The sequence below is a fragment of the Rhinolophus sinicus genome, chromosome 3, assembly GCF_057876585.1.
Source record: "Rhinolophus sinicus isolate RSI-liver-muscle chromosome 3, RSI-T2T, whole genome shotgun sequence".
NCBI classification, from domain to species: Eukaryota; Metazoa; Chordata; class Mammalia; order Chiroptera; family Rhinolophidae; genus Rhinolophus; species Rhinolophus sinicus.
The window spans coordinates 83545948-83563320 of NC_142503.1; the positions used below are offsets into that span (position 1 = coordinate 83545948).

General features: G+C 34.5%; 1 protein-coding gene across 1 annotated transcript in view; it reads left to right on the forward strand.

Annotated features, from left to right (window-relative positions):
* Nucleotides 1-17373, forward strand: part of SRFBP1 (serum response factor binding protein 1) — a 59718-nt gene that overhangs the window by 1259 nt on the left and 41086 nt on the right. Inside the window, exons 2-3 of the mRNA XM_019727996.3 lie at nucleotides 8694-8782; nucleotides 9827-9899. Coding sequence (XP_019583555.3) covers nucleotides 8694-8782; nucleotides 9827-9899 — 162 coding nt within the window. The remainder of the gene's footprint in view (nucleotides 1-8693; nucleotides 8783-9826; nucleotides 9900-17373) is intronic.

Consider the following 17373-nt stretch of genomic DNA (forward strand, 5'->3'; position numbering starts at 1 on the left):
AAGAAGGCATTCCAGCGAGGGGTTACTATAAGCAGGGAAGGGGTGGTAGTAGGAAACCCCTTAGATGGTATAGGGCCAGATAAGACTTCCTTAATGACAACGTGTGGGATGAAGTAGGAAATAAAACTGAAATATACCACTCTCGTACTGCCAGGTTAGTAAGGCTGGATTTCACTTGGCAGTGGAGTACAGGGTTTATTGAAGAGGAAAACTCTGAAGGCGTTTAGCATATATTATATTCATGAATGTATGTTAAGCTTGTTTTAGTACCAGAGAACATTTGGTGGGCTTTTTTCCATTAGATTACCTATGAGGTATAAAAGACTTTAATCGGAGTGATGTCCTTGGGAATTCACTGGAAATACTAGTGAGCTTCCTGATCAATTTGAAATTACTCTGGGAAGAGTAATGACAGTATGGCGACAGTCCCAGAGAGCCCTTTCCAGGCTCTTGGCCTCACGAGGAAAGGTGCTGGCTCGGGCAGTAGGTGGTCATCAGCTGTGACTAGTTGGCTGTCAGTTGTTTCCCGTTAGCCATTAGCTAAACAAGGCCAGTCTGTTTACCTTCGGTTATACCACTCCCCTTTGTCCCCCCACCACCTGAGTTTCTGTACTTGAGCTACACTGGCCTTCCTCCACTATCTAGCGTAGCACTCTGCACACTCTTTGCATATGCTTTTCCTTTTCCCTGAGACTCCTGAGATTCATTTCATATTTCTGCTTTACTTGTCACTTTCTCAGGAAAACCATTCTTGACTTTCATTTACCCCTTATATAAGCTCTTCTGGCACCACTTCTCCTTTTTAAAAAGCACTTGTAATAGTTGCTTAGTTTGTGTATGTGAATGTGAGAGATTTCTTATTTCCTCCACCTGACTAAGTTTTTGTTCACGATCATATCCTCAGTACAAATCTTTTGAATGAGTAATTTGAGGCATCATTTTTATGATCCTTAATAACTTAAATTAGCTCTTAAGTGAGATCCAGGAATGTATTTCAGGGATCCTATGACCTGCCTATAATTTAATGTTTGTATGTTTATCTCTGGAATGAAAAGAGTCCATAGGTTTGATCAGATTCCCAACTGTTTATAAATCTGTGGTAGTATTATCTTTGGGATATTGGTACTCATCTGTAATTTATTAGATTGGAATCCTTGTTTTGTAATTTTTAATTTTTTTCTTTTGTAAAGTTATGTGTCCATCTAATAGAGAGTATATTTAATTACCCAAAATGTCTTTTGTGAAAATCAAAGCCTATTTATAGAGCCACCTGTTATGCTAACTTTCAGTGTCATCTTCTACCCTTAATCCATTCTTTTCAAAAATTTCCAAGCATAAAGGCTGACATTTAGACAACACTTCCTGGCTCTAGGTCCTTAAAATATGTTAATTCTCCTGAAGTAATGTAAAATTGTACCTTTAGGAAAAAAAACCTATTACTATTTACTTCATCTTATGATTATTTAATGCATGCTTTATCTTCACCAGTACTTCTGTGGAGAGAATATTTAACTGACTTACTATAGCAACTTCCCTAACCTCTAGCATAGGACTTTGTCTAGGGGTAGTAATAAGTAAATACTTGTTGGACAGATGAAAGTATGGAAGGCTCACCTTAAGTCACTTAATAGTTAAATGAGGAGGGATAATGTTGTAAATATAGACTTTTTTCTCCCTTCCACAAGAAATAGAGAAAGGATGCACAATTGAAAACAACAGTGCTGTTGGTTTTTAGTGAGTAATGAATTTGCAGAACTAGAGTAGAGTTTGCTGTAGCCATCTGCTTTTTTTAGGCAGCAGTGATTTGTAAAATCAGGATTAGGAGATGAAACGATCTGATCAGGTACTTTAATTCCATAGGAGGGCCGAGGGCTTTTATATAAAACTGACATTTTGTTATTCTTGATAGCAGATTACCAACAAACCCATTAGAAAGTTGCTTTCTATTTTCTATGATATTAAAGGTAGAAACTAAAGTGAGAATGAAATGATTTGCCTCCATATGTTGTAAAAGATAAGAATGTCAAAAACTATGTGCTTTTAAAGTTGCAAAGCTCCTATTTCATAATAGACTGTATTATTTTTTAACACGTTGCGTACAGCGGGGTTTAAATCCTTCATACCCCTCTGTTCCGGCAGGTTTTTAAAAGAAACTACTTTAAAATGCACTCTTCTCTTTAAAGCGTAAATGCTTCTATGTCATTTATTATTTTTCTATGGAATTTTTTAGGATTTACTCACCTATGATGTTAGTAGTCCCTCCTGGTGTGATACTGTAGAAAGCAGCTTCCTTTGTTATTAATGAAACACAAATAATTCAATAAAATGTGCAAAGAAAAAAGAGTCAACAGTAAAAACGAGAATTCTCATTATCCGTCCTTAACGCATGGCTCAGAAAAAACGAAGATTCTCGTGATCCGTACGCAACGTGTTTATAATTGTTACTGAAATAGTAAATCAGGGTCCATCCATACTAAGAGAACCACTTTCTGTTTGGCTGTTAAACGATTCTGGGAAGGTTTGCTAGGTGGCAGCATTTTCTCAGTAATGATTAAGTTGTACATAAACACCAAGCACTCTAGAATTTTTAAATTGTTGCTCATCAGACATAAAAATAATTGAACAATAAATTATCCAAATGGCCAAATTAGAAGCCCTCCATATAAAACCATAATTAATTTTGTTAGCTGTGAAAAAATTCAAACGTATGGAAAAAGATCCAACAAATGGCCTTGTAATCTACTTCCTGTATTTTGCAGATGTCATTATTTTGCCATTTTATAAACTTAATTCCACCCACTTTATTTTCTTCCCTGGAAGTAGTTATTACTCTTTTAGGAAGTTGTTTTTCTCACCCAAATTTTTCATAATTTTAGTAACATATATATATGTTATAAGATATATAGCCTTGCTAATGTCCAGTGTATAGTATTGTGTTGTATATTTTAAACTTTGCATGTGTGATATTGTACTGTATAAATGCAGTATCATACTATGCATATCACTCTAAAAGTTACTTTTATCATCAGATATTTTCAGGGTTTATCCATGATAATACATGTAGATCTCCTGCGTTGATTAAAAATAATACATTGTGTATACTTTATACAGTATATTATCTCTTATTCAACGTTTTATAAGAATGTTGCAATGAATAGTTTTGTGCATAGCCTTTTGCTGTTGGGGATGTGTCTTCCAGATAGATTCCTAGAAGTAGGATTTTGTTAGGTATTGCCAGTTTCCTCTAGAAGGAGTATACCAATTTGCATTCCTACTAGCAATGTATGAGAGTGCCTGTTTCCTCAGCCTCACCACCAGAATGTGTTGTCACAGTTTTTTGTATTTGCCAGTCTGATAGATGAGTAATGAATAACCACAAGTCTTAATGTATTCTAAGAAACACAGTTATACTTAGATTTTTATTAGCATTGCACATTCCCCTAGAACAATACTAGCTAGCTCTTGGAGTTGTTTTCTACTGACCATGGGTTAATTCAAATGAATGGCAAAGTCAGTACATTAGTAAAAGAGGCTGGCTAGTTGACTGGCTAGCAGATGGCCAATTAAGAGTCGGTTCACCCATCCCCTCAATCTCCATTTAAATTGCCAGTTATAAAAATAGTCACCAGGCTATAAAGTACAGTATAGGAAATATAGTCAGTAATATTGTGATAACTGTGTATGGTGTCACATGGGTACCAGACATCGGGTTGATCACTTCATAAGGTGTATAAATGTCTAGTCACTATTTTGTACACCTGAAACTGACAATATTGTATGTCAATTGTAATTGGAAAATAAATTATTTTTTTAAGTGGGAGTATCATAATTTAAATGCACCTACTTTAAACTTTTAATAATGTTTAATTGAAAAAAAAATAAAGTCAATTCAGATAGCGTTTACTTTGTGGACCAAAGTTTGCTCTCAGCTTTGAAGATCAGAAACTTACGATCATTATCATCCCAAAAGTATAGCTCATTCTCTCAGAAGCAAATTCACATTAACCATAAGCCTATAAGTGACTATATTAAGGAGAAAGGTAGTTTAAGAAATTTATCTCATGTAAACAGCGATGTTCATATTGTAAAGCACACTTTTTTTTCCTGTCTACTGATTGACATCGGCTCCTTGGAATGTAGAACCACAGAAAGGGTTTTAATTGTGTGAGTCAATGTTGGGCTATGACACATCTCTCCCTGTAACTGAGTTATTCCAGTAGAGTTTGGGTTTCTCAAGTCTCTGAGCCTGGGCAACCCTCCTTTGGAATCTTCTTGAGTTGGACACTGCTAGCTTTCGCTCTTTATGGTTCCCTTTCCTGTGTTTATGTTGTCTCTCCGCCATATGCACAAATGGTCGTTTCCCAAGGAAGTATATTAGCTTTCCAGTTTATTTATGATCATAGTTCGTACTGTCTACGCGAGAGGTGATCCAGGTTACATTACTGCATTCAGACTTTACCAGGGGGGCATCTGTATGTCTAGGTTCTAGATGACACCTTGCTGTTAGCATATGTATGTTGTGTGTGTACGCGCATGCACATGCCTCTTTACTCTTTCTTCTGCTCTTAGAGATTATATTAAATGCATTTTTTTGCTGCTTGGAAGCACTCATTTTATGCTTGTCAGTCTTGGTGATCATACCTTCTGATTTGTCCTTCAATTTCTGTCTTCAAACTCTTTCCTTCCACTTTTCTTTCACTTTGTTTCTTCTGTCAGCACATTTCCTTTCCATTATTATGCCTCTGTTTTCGCCTTGCTCACAGTTCTTTCCTTCTCTCCCTCCCAAACAATATCATACCCTTATTACATTTCTAACATTGATAGATCTATTTACGATTGGTTGGAGAATTCACCAAAGCTTATTGCCTTTAAGTAGTACATTGGCCTTCTGGTGATATTGGTTGTTTTCAGCCAATTTGTTGACTTCTGGGATATCTGTCAAACAGCTTCATAATTACTGAGTGGCAAATGAATTGGCAGCCCATTAAGTCCTAACTAAAATGCTGTTGGTAGCTGTTCATCAGCTTTGCAGAAATAAATTTAAATACATATTTGGAGAAAACTAAGTGCTTGGAGTGAGAAGCGAAAAAAAATAAAAGTGTAATTCCATTTTTACATAAAGTAAATATACTTACTTTTTAAAATATATTAAACTCACCAAATTTTCCTACTGCCTGTACACAAATGCTGAGAAAGGTAATAACCTAGAAATGCGTTTTTTGGCATTGGCATAAAACTAAATACATGAAGCATTCCCTTTGCTTTTAGATTCCCTTATGCAGTAATGACAAACATAGTACTTCTTAAATTGGAATTTTAAAATTGGAGTCTAGCTTTCCCATGATTGGAATGTAACCGAGGACCAACACTGCCCACTGCTTATTAGTTAAGTTTGGTTAAAAGTAGTTACCAAACAGTATATAGTCTCATAACCTGCAGTGTACAACATTTGTTAATATGTTTTAATGCATAATTTATCACTTTTAGTTTATTTTATGAATGACTTAACTTTCAGGAAAACATACCATAAACCCTTATTATGCTGCTTATGAAATACCGCAGTTCTTTTTTTCACTTAAACCTAGTCTAAATGGCTTTTCATTCATGCAAGCATGATTTTTTTTGTCCTAAATATATCTAACTCTGAAATAAATTCCAAAGAGATTAACGTATCTAGTGGGAAAGAAACCTGATTATTCTTCATTCTGTTACTGTATAATACATTTGAATCAGTGAATGAATAAGTGAGTATTGCCATCTTTCTGGTCTTTTATTTAGCAAGTATTGAACACTTAACTGTATGCCATCCACTACGTTAGGTGTTAAGATGCAGTGTTGAGTAAAACAAGATACTTGACCTTCACTGAGTTTATAACTTACTAGGAGAAAAACACATTAAACATAATCAGATTAAAAGTAGGATGTTAAAATAACGGTCATGATAAGTTCTAGAAGCACTTATGATTGGGAATTTTGACTCTCAGGGAGGCCAAAAAAGATTTTACTGAGAAATGACAGTTGAACCAAAACCGGATAAGATGTTAAGCAGCTAACATGGGGCGGGCGAGAGCATTCCTCCCAGGAAACAGCAGGAGTAAAGATTTGCTGGTAGACATGACTACACTAAGGGGGAAGGAGGACTGAGAGAAGAGCAATTGGAAACCATTGAAGAGACGTACATACAGGTGTGACATGAAGTCTGTGGTTAAAAATGTATTCTCTCTGAGTTATGGGTAAATTGAAGAGGGGCAAGAGTGGATGTAGAGAAACCCATTACCAGTAACCCAACCAGGCGAGCTAGCAGGTCAAGATAGGAAGAAAAAAAAAAGTGGTACAATATGAGCAATAACTAGCAGATAAAATTCACAGGACTTAGTAATGTTTTTATTGTGAGGGATTTAGAAACAAGCGCTACCTATAATGAGTCCTAGCTTCATAATGGAAAGGATTATTCCATTCCTGGAAGCATGAAACACCAAAAAATGCATCCAGCTGGGGATGAAGAACATGGACTCAAATGTGAGGTGTTAGGTCTGGAGCTAAAAGGGAGATCTCAGCTGAAGGTAAAAGTTTTTGAGTCATCTTTGCTTAGGTGGCAAACTGAAACAACATAACACATATAAGGTCACTTATGGCTGAAAAATGCATTGTGAAAAGAGAAGCTGCCCTAGGAGTGCCCCTGAACTCTTAACATTTTATGACCGATTAGAGGGGGATGAGCCTTCAAATACCAAGATGGAGTGACTAGAGAGGAAGAAGGAAAACCAGGAGAGGATTCTGTCGTATGTCATGGAAACCAAGGAAAAAAGTGTTTCAAGAGGAGGAAGTGGTCAACAGTGTTGAATTCTGTGAGATTTCAAGTAAAATGAAATCTGAAAAATCCTGTTAAATTCAGGGACTTTGAGAAATCCCTGGTGGCCTGGACACTAGACTGTAATTTCACAAACTGGAATTATGTGGCATGCAGAAATGGAGATAGTGAGTTAGAACATCTCTAAGAGCTTGGCTCTGAGGCAGCTGAAGAGAGGGTGTTCCTAGTGAACTTTGTGGTGAGGATATTTTGTCTTATCTTTAATGAAAGTGACTCAGGCATGATACATCAGTGGGAAACATCCATTTAAGGGATTGGCAATGCTAGAGTAAAGGGATGGTCTATAGTTAGGGTGCCAGAAAGGATAGGATCCAAAACATAGTTAAAAGGTAAACCTCACATATGTGTGGAGTTATTTCTTATATTGTAACTTCATGAATAGAAGAGGGTGGGTGATGCAAATATATTTGTATTCAAGGTAGTAGAAAAATGACTGTACCCATCTGATGTTTATGTTCTCCGTGAAAGCGAAGGAAAGATGAAGAGGAAGGTCAGACGTTTTAGGAAAGCCAACGGGTTTAAAATAGCCATTGTATAGTGAGTTGACAAAAAAAAAAGGATTGTATTGGAGTGCTGTGATAAAGAACCCAGAATGTTGTTTTCATCCTAGATTAACTACAGGGATTGTTAACTAGAGGGATAGGTGAGCTGAAGGTATTGATCATGTACCTAAACTGGCTAAAAGGAGAAAAATTAAAAGAAAGGACTAACTGAACCGTTTGAAAGGACAGGGGTCAGTGAGTTACTGATCCCGGTGAAGCTAAAAACGATGGTGGTGGGTGGAGTTGAACAAGCCAGCTGATAGAAGTGGTGCTCAGTGTGGAGTATTTGAATTTATGGTTTTAGAAATAGAATAGTTATGAGTGATAACAGAGACCACAGTGTGACCATGGAAGTGGGTGACAGAGAAGGAATAATTTAGGTCATTAGAAAAGAGGAAATCAACAAGTGAGATGTAATATTGGATGAGTTATTTAAGAGGACGTCTACATCACCCAGAATGATAGCAAAACTGAGGGTGGAGAGAAATTGTAAGTTGGTTTCCAATATGTAGAAAGGGGTGAATGATAATGAAAAGTAAGCAAAGGTGTTATAGCCTTAAAGAAATAGAATGATAATTATATTGTTTTGGCAAGAAGAATTAGAGGGATTGTGTGTGCCAGGCACTCTTGCAAGGCATAGAAAACACTGTAAATATTGCAAGCCCCTTGTCCTCTAGGAGCTCACAAACTATAGAAAAAGACTGTCACGTGAGCAATTAGTGACAATACAGTGACATAGATGCTGCCTATGGAGTATATGGCGAACCAAGGATGGAGCGGTTATCTCTAACTGAAGAAATCATGGAAGGTTTCACAAGAAAGATTATATCTGAACTGGATTTTATGTAGTTCCTAAAGTGAAGGAGGGGAAGAAAAAAATTACAGAAGGAATTATAAGATGTATGATGGCTCGTAACAATGTTAGACAAAACAAACAAAACGATAGCATCCCATTATACTAAGTACTATTGTAACATGTAGTTCTTCAGCATTAGAATATTTCCATCTCTTGGACAGTAATGTGTTTTTTTTTCTGTTCAGAGTTCAGCGTTCTGTAGTGGGATGATTTAAAGCGTGTGTGTGTGTGTGTGTGTGTGTATGTTAGTGTTAGAATGTTGATTTAGTCCTTCATTGTTTATAAAGGAAGTTTTATTTCATCAAACTATGAGTATAAACAAAAATTTCGTTAAACTGGTAGACTTAATCCATAATACGAAGACTCGAAGTATTAATTCTTTTTGAATTAATAGCCTTTCTGATTTTGGCTTTATTCCTCAAAGGTTGTGAAGATGAGAAAAGAAGTGAAGAGAATCCGAGTTTTGGTTATCCGAAAACTTGTCAGGAGTGTTGGCAGATTGAAGTCAAAAAAGTTAAGTCATTTAAAGTAATGATTCTATGACTAATAAAATGTCAAACGTTGTTTTTATTCAATATTTACATAGTTTGAGGGTGGGACCCAGAGGAATAATTAAATATCTTACTCATACAGTACTTTGTTTTATATTTGGAAAGGATCTGAGTGAGTTAAAATGTGCTGTGTCAGCTTGTCCTTACATAGTTTGGACCATATTCGCTTAAGATACTTGATGAATTCTGCTGTTTTTTTCAAAACTCTCTTTTTGGCCTTTTCAGAATGAAAGTCCTTTGGGGTTATGTATGTGTTTCATGTTATTAGAAGTTATTTTAAGATGTTGATGCAGTTTAGCAAATCTTGTAATACTTTGAGTCAATTATAAAGATTTTCTATCACTTTATTCCTTGAATTGCTCATTAACTTGAAATCTTCAGTACCTTGTGGAAGTGTTTATCAAAACCTTCTGTTCCATCTAAATTTTTGAAAAAATAGTATTTTGTATTTTCAGTGTCACAAGTAGTAGAGAAAAAGTATGTTATTATATTTGTTATACTTTAAGCATGAATACAAAGTCTTCAAATGTGTTTTGTTCTGATAATTTCTTGTGCTTTCTTTCATTAATGTTGTGGAAGATGACCCTGATCTCTGATTTAATCAGACATTGACATCTTTATGTATTCCTTTAATTCCAGAGAACAAATTTCTGTTTAATAAAACTATATCCATCCTTTAATTGTAGCTTATAGAACTTACATTAAATACAATGAGCTATTAAGTGATTGATTAAAAATATTATCTGGCCTTCCCATTAAGGAATTGGAATGAAGCTGTCTATCAGTGGTAATAGTCATTAATACGCCAGGACAGTGCTCATTTTTGCCCAAACCTTGGGTTTGTTGATGAAATTAGGGTATGTGTTGGTTAGGGGGAGGATAATGTAGGATGACAGTTTGTTGTTTAGAGATTTATCATGCTTTTCTAAAAGAAATGAAGAGACTTTTATTATAAGTCTATAATAAACGCTTTTCCTGGCTACATGTTATAATGTATTTTTTACAGGGGTACCGAAGATGCACTTTTAAAAAACCAGAGACGGGCACAACGATTGCTGGAAGAAATCCATGCCATGAAGGTGAGGACTTGTGTGGGTGTATATATATATATATATATATATATATATATATATATATATATATGTGTGTGTGTGTTTCTGTGTCTCATGTAAATCTGTATTTTATGTACGTTTGGTGTTAACTTATTTGGATATTATTACAAGTTGACTACGACTTGTTTTATGGTCTGTTTGGTGAAGACTCTGGTACATTTAGAAAATTGTAATGTTTAAGCTTGCATTTTTCTGTGTTTTTTTTTTTTAATTATTGAATTTGGTAAAGTATTAGACTAATTTGAGTCAAAACTATGCCAAACTAAACTCATCTATGTTTCATAATACCTCATGCCTAACATTTTTATTTTTACTGTAACTTTAGGCATGAAATCTAAGTTAAATTCAAGAATTAAAGTGTTCATGCTATTTGGTAATGTAGATGGGGATATTGGTGGCTGACATCATGCTTTGCGTATTGCCAACTCAATAAATTTTTGTGTGGTGGTGTCAGCATTTTATTCAGCTCTGTAGTAACTCGAAATAAAATTAGTATTGGACCAAAATGATCTGTATTTTTGTTTCTTTCAGCCAGACTCTTCACTAGTATAATTTTTAGGTCTTCTCGCTGCTCTTACTTTGTGGAAACTTTCATTTACCAAATGACATACTATTAAATGTCTGAGAGACTGTTATATTGCAGAACTTAAAAACAACATTTGGTACCAGCAATTATCTTAATTGCAGGGTCATTTTGCATGTGTGTTTGACTATTACATTTTGGTATAACTTCCAACTTTTGAGATAGGTAAAAGAACGAGAGAATTCTCTAAACATATTTTAATTGAATTAGATTATCAAAGCTCCTCGCCATTTTTTCTTTTTGAAGGGATGGTAGTGTTTTATATGTCAAAGTTATCAATTAATCTGAATAGAAACAGGACATGATTCTTCTTTGGTATAAGGTAATTTTATTTGTTTTATTGTTTTTTGTGGGGTTATTTTTATTTGTTTTATTTTCACAGGACTGCAGAATTCATGAAATCTATTTGATATATCTTCTTCAATCCCCTTTTTTTCCCAGTCATTCAGTCAAAATACTCTATATTTGCCTCCTCGTTATCATTTGTATCACTTTGGATTATGTATCGTTTAGGCTTTTTCATATACCATTTTTCCCCATGAAATTCTTATGAGAAATAAAATTCTTAGAGATTTTTGTTTTGAGGATAACACTAAGATAGGAAGTTAATGTATATTACATCCCTTTGTCTCTCACTTTTTCTTAACCAAGGTCCTTACTAAATTATTGCATTCCTTAACTAAATTTTTCCCTGTAATTTCTTCTGAATAGTCATTTTTGTAGTCTTAAATTTTTCAGAGGCTTTGAGCTATTATATAATTGCTGATTTTATTTTACCATGGAAAGGATGCATTATATATAATAAGCCTATATGCAGTGTGTGAAGAGTTAGAAAATAAGTCATTAATCTTTAGAATACTTCCCTTCTATAACTCTCAGTAATGGATTTAATTTACTTAATCAGAAAGTTGTCCTGTTTTATCTGTGTGAAATTTGTTCTCTGTTATTCTTAAAACCTCATCATAAATAAGAAATCAGACTCAGTGATAAAGGTCATAGGTTTACAAGATACTGTGTCATGACCGTAGTTTTCTTGTTTCTTTTTTCTTTCTGCTTTTTTCTTGTGATTATATAAAACCACTATGGAATTGTTGCATCATAGAAAGCTAAAATCCATAGCCTACATAGTCCTCTAATTCATAAAATTAATAGTGTATATATTTCTTGAATTCATGGCAGTGGTTATGGTCATCTGAATTGGATGTTCTGAATTCATCTTTTTTGAAGTGCTATTTAAAAGCTGGATTAAATTTAAATACAAAACCAGGAAAAAAAATAGCACTATACATTTGCTGTTTTTAAATGTCAAATTTTATTCATCATTTATGATTCTTTTACAAAATTGGTCTACTTTTCTAAAATAAGCAAATATATAGAGCATTTTTTTTTAAGAAAGGTCATTTGTTCTTTAAAAAGTGTTTATCATGTACATGGGAGTATCAAAGAAATAGTCACAAAACAGAAAATTCACAGTCTCAATTAAATTTGAAGAAAAACCTCTACTTATTCATTTTTCCAGATGAATTTTTTCCTTGGCTCATATACCACTACATTTTTATAGTCTTGTTCATGACATACTGTCCTATACTTGTTTTCTATGATAATAGGGTATTTTGTTGCAAGATGACTTCCTCAAGATGAAAACCTGAGATATTTTTAGAAATGGGAGTTTGTCTTTTCTGGCCAAGAAAAAAAAAGCCCTGATCTTTATGATACTATAAAATCATAGGTTCCAATTTTATAGACTATACTGCACGAATACCAAGTCTTTGCTGCCTTTTCTAATAGTATTCCTACTTTTAACTTTGATACTAGTATAAATTCTGTCTTCTGAAACAGTTCCTTTTTCTTTGGAAATTGAAGTAGCTTATGAACTGTTTTTTTAATTTATTAAATTCATTGTGGTCACATTGGTTAGTAACATTACATAGGTTTCAAGTATATAATTCTGTAACATCTATATATCACATTGTGTGCTCACCACTCAGTCAGTTCTCCTTCCAACATATATTTGACCCCTTTACCCTCTTCTTCCACCCTCCTCCCTCCTTACCCTCTGGTAACCACTAAACTGTTGTCTGTGCCTGTGAGTTGTTTGCTTTGTTCGTTTGTTGCTTTCAGTTTTATATCCCACATATGAGTGAAGTCATATGGTTCTCTACTTTTTCTTCTATTAACTTTTTACAGATCCCTAAGTTATTTAGCTAGAGAAGCAGATAGTAAAATTAAGGCATACAGTGAAACTAATTTAAATATACAAAAATTCCTTCCTCAATAATAAAGGTAATATAACTGGCTTTAACTGAGTATTTACTATTTGCCAGGCACTATATTGTGTTTTATATTTATTATCTCAGGACAGATGAAAATATTCATAGAAGCATTATAATATTGAAAAGTTAAACACTGCTTAGTGTCAGTCTTTAAAATTTTTTTAGAAATTAGTAAATTATAGATTATAAAATGAAATGTAGAGAAAATAAGATGGGAATGTCTGTTTACCTAACTGCATTATTTTTATTTATTTAATGTTTTTATATACAAATGGAGATGTATCACTTATAAAGTAGATATGTATTCAGGTGGAGACTTTGAAGAATTTTGAAGCAACATTTGGATTAGAAAACCTTAATACTCATTGTACAATGAAATATTATGGAAAGCAGAAATTTATTATATGTACATCCTGAAGGTGTGTGAGAGAGAGAGAGAGACTACTGCATTTTTATATTCTAAGAGTTTTGAAATCTTAGTGTGTGTTGTTATTTAATTTTTACAATAATTTGCAATAATTAATCTCTGTCACTTATTTCTGAAGCATTAGAATTTAGTTGAATGTGAAAATGAGAGAAAGTTTGTATAGCAATTAGTCATAAACGTGCTTTGGGAATTTTGTGAAAGAGTGAAGGATATTGTTAATCCACAAAGATAGTAAGAGAATAGCTGCTAGTCGTTTGAAAATTGAATAAAGCTGTTTTAGTTCTTGACTGTTCAAAATTTACAGCTTTGTGACTATAATTATAAACTGGGTTAATTGTTTGCAGCAGCCCTCAGAGCAGTTGGAACACTGTGTAGTAGATACATCCAACATCTTTTGGATGTGTCTGCCTACCTTTTTGTTAGAACATACAAAATATTATTTCCGTCTAACACTGCTGCCCGTAGGCCAAAAGAAAAAAATAGTGGAATGAGTATGAATTGAAAACTACAAAACTGAATTCTAAGTCTTAGAATTGAAGTATAATTGAGATTATGAACTTTGACCTCTGTTGGCTTTAGTTTTTCATCCATAAAATGAAGTGATTGAGTTTTATAAAGTCATGTCTTGCTCCCATGTCCTATTCTTTTATCTCAATTAGTTCGGAGCTTACCACCTTTGCTACCTTACTCTTTCAATCACGAGCAAGAGTAGGCTTTTTAGTATCTTTGAAATAGTATTTTTTGTTTTGAAATAGTCTAATTGGAATTTATCTTTTAATTACAAAGCAATGGTTCACATGTTTTTACATATCATTATGATAATACTTATACCACTTAAATAATTTACTAAATCAGCAATTTATTTTATATCTTTGATAGGGTGTTTCTCGATGTTTACCCATTAAACATCTAACCTTTTTATCATGATGATAATTTTTTTTAAGATATGATAATCTCCCTTGTCATCGTAAAGAGACAGATATATTTTGGTATTTAAAAAAATACATTTCACAAAAAATCTTTCTAAAATGTTTTATAGGTTTGTGTTTCTTCACAAGGTAAGCCCCAGACTGATAGTTTGTTCTTATTGGTCCCAGAGGAAAAGTTGCTTTCTTCAAACTTTTTCTATTCAGGGCCAATCCCTCTTAATGTGCTGTGTCCCTTTCTTTTTTCTTCTTTATTACTTATGCCTAATTTTACTTATAACTTCAAACTCTCCCTTAGCACCTGTCATCATCCTTTAACTATCTCCCAGTTTCTTCCTTTCCCCCTTTTATGAGAATAGCATCTTTAATAGTATAGCCACATTGATCTCAACTTCTCCTCACTTCCTATTTCCTGAGCAACCCACTCAGTTTATCTACCTGCCTCTTCATCAGTTTCCTTGAATAAGATTGACTCTGACCCTTATATACTAGTGTTCCCCATAAGTTCTTTCTTTATCTTCCCACTTTACACTCTCTAACATGGCTACTTGCAAGTTTGACTAGTGTCACTATTTGGGACACTTCATAATCTCTCTCTGATGCAAATCTTTCCTGTAAGATCTTCACTGTTAATATTCAGCTCCATTTAGGTGCTTTCAGATGCACCTGAAACTCAATATTTTACGTATTCACTGATCTTAGTTAAAAAGGGTTATTAAGATTGTGGGGTTTCTTATGAAGCCTAAGGGCAAACACTGCATTTTAACCTCACCGGGAATTAGAATCAGGCTCTGGAGAGCTCACAGGAACTCATGTAGTTTGTTTATGTGTTTCTTTCCTGCCACTTTTCCTTCCATTTTTGCTTTGTCTCTGCCTTTCTTCGTCTTCCTCCCATCCTGCCCACTCTGCAGCTTCCTCTCACTTCCCTTTTCTCTGACTCTCCAGACAGCTTTCATTCCTTAGTTATGGCCAGGACCCCCTTACAGTGTCATCCTCAGCTCCAGAATCCTCGTGCTTTGTGTTCAGGGGAAGAACCCACACTGGCTCAAGTTCTCGGCCTGACTTGGGTAAGACGTCCATCACTGTTCTAGGCAGTTGTGATGTTGGGGTACGAGGGTACAGGATGACGTATTGTAAGGAAGCAAAGAGAAGATGTGAGCAAATATCCCCAAAGATGTTAGTATCTGAATGTAGATCCTAACATTTTGTACCTTGCCACCCCCATTCTAATGTTCTTCTGTTCCTGATTTTGGTTTTAATATTATCATTTATCTAATTCCCTAAGCCAGAAATCTAGGAATCCTTTTGAATTCCCTTCTTTATATTAGCTACTTTATATTCCCAAATCTTGCCCTTCACCAAGACCTATTATTTTTATCTCCTAGATATGTTACCACTTCTTAGTTCAGGTTATTATTTCTCCCTTGGAGAAATAATGAACTTTCTGCCTCAGGTCTCACCCCACTTCGAATCACATTCTACACTAGAATCAGTGACCTTCCTAAAATTCAGATCTGATCAGGATTCTCTCCTGCATGACATACAAGGCCTTTGTGATCTTGTACACTAGCTACCTTTCTTCTCCACCTATAAATAACATCTACCTATCCTATATTTACTGTTCCACCTATATTGAACCCCAGACATACCAATCTATTTTACGCCTCCTTGCCTTTCATCAGGCGTTTTACACGTAGCCCGAATAAAAACTTACTCCTTACTTTAATACCTAATTCTAATTCTTGTTCTAGGACACTTTCCCTGACACCACCACTCTGACCCTTGGAGAACTAATCATTTACCACATCTTCTGTATATTCTCTTACCTTTATGTAATTCTGCTATGGTGTTGGATGAGTCTGCTTTCATGCCATTCCTACTTAGCTAGACTGTCTTAGGAAAATAGGTTGTTCTACTCAATTCTTTGTCCCCAACACCTAGTAATGTCAGCTACATACTGGAGGGTGCCTGGCTGGGCTGAGTGAGTGACTTTTCACATAAAATTGGCGTGTGTAGACTGTTGAGATTGCTCTGAATCTCAGTAGATAAGTAGAATCTTACTGAACTGTTACTAAGCAGAGTCTGCAACCCAAGACTTGTTTTTGTTTTTTGGTGTTAAGTTTGGCTTTAATGTTAAGGGTCGAAAATAAAAGAATGGGTAGGCTCTTCATTTCACAGTCAACCTTGGGCAGTTCTCTAAGGCCATCTAACTTATAATTTAATTTTTTGAAAGGCGACTTTTATTGCCCTGATTTAATAGCCTTCTGTATTCAACTTGTGATATGTGAAATGATAAACAGGAAGTCATAGTGGAATTTTAAAAGCTAATTATAGCATATACTGCTCTCCTCACACATATAGCAGTATGTAGAAACAGATCATCACGCTGGAATTCCAGTTTACTTCCTGGCATGTGGTTTCTGCAGCAGTAAGTGAGCTTTTTGAGTAGGTCATGTTCCTGAAACTGTTAGCAGTGCTGCATTTTTAATATGTAGGGGTCATAATTTTCAGTATCAGCTGTGTTGATATAAAGATGTTATATCAAATCCACGGTGGTCTTAAAATGTTTTTATCTTTTAAATGAGAGTAGTTGTGACAAATAAAAGTGGTATCCATCCCTGTTTTTAAACCTACTTCTATTTGAAAATAAATGGAAAGTGAGGGGTCTTTGTTGGCAAACGTGATGAAAATGCTATTACCATTAACAGTCATTATATCCACCTAATTTTAAAATAAAAAACTGCTTTTGGAATTACTTCAGTTCAAATAAGCCTACTTCAGAGGCTACTGAGTGTTTAAACAGGATTTAGGGGTAGGAAGTAAGAAAGGAGTATCACATGAGCTTTTTGTCAAAAATGTTTATTTCTTTTTGTTTTATTTTTATTTTTATTTTTTTTAAGTTTTGTAATTCTGCAAATTTGAACTTACAACCTTGGCAGAATCTTCCTACTAATTGTGAAAGTATCCAAAGCCCTTTTCAACTGTTAATTCGAAAACTTTGGACAACCAATACTAGTATCATAATGTCAGTATGAAATAATGTGGTGATTGAGCAAAGAGGCAAATATTACAACATAGTTTGTTTGAAACACAATGGGAGACAAAGAGTCCTAGAGTAAAGCAGCAATAATAACAATAAATAACTGGTCTTGATATAAATAACTTATTCAACGGAGATGTCACCTCAATTTTGGATTAAACGGAAACACATTATTTTCAAACATTTACACTC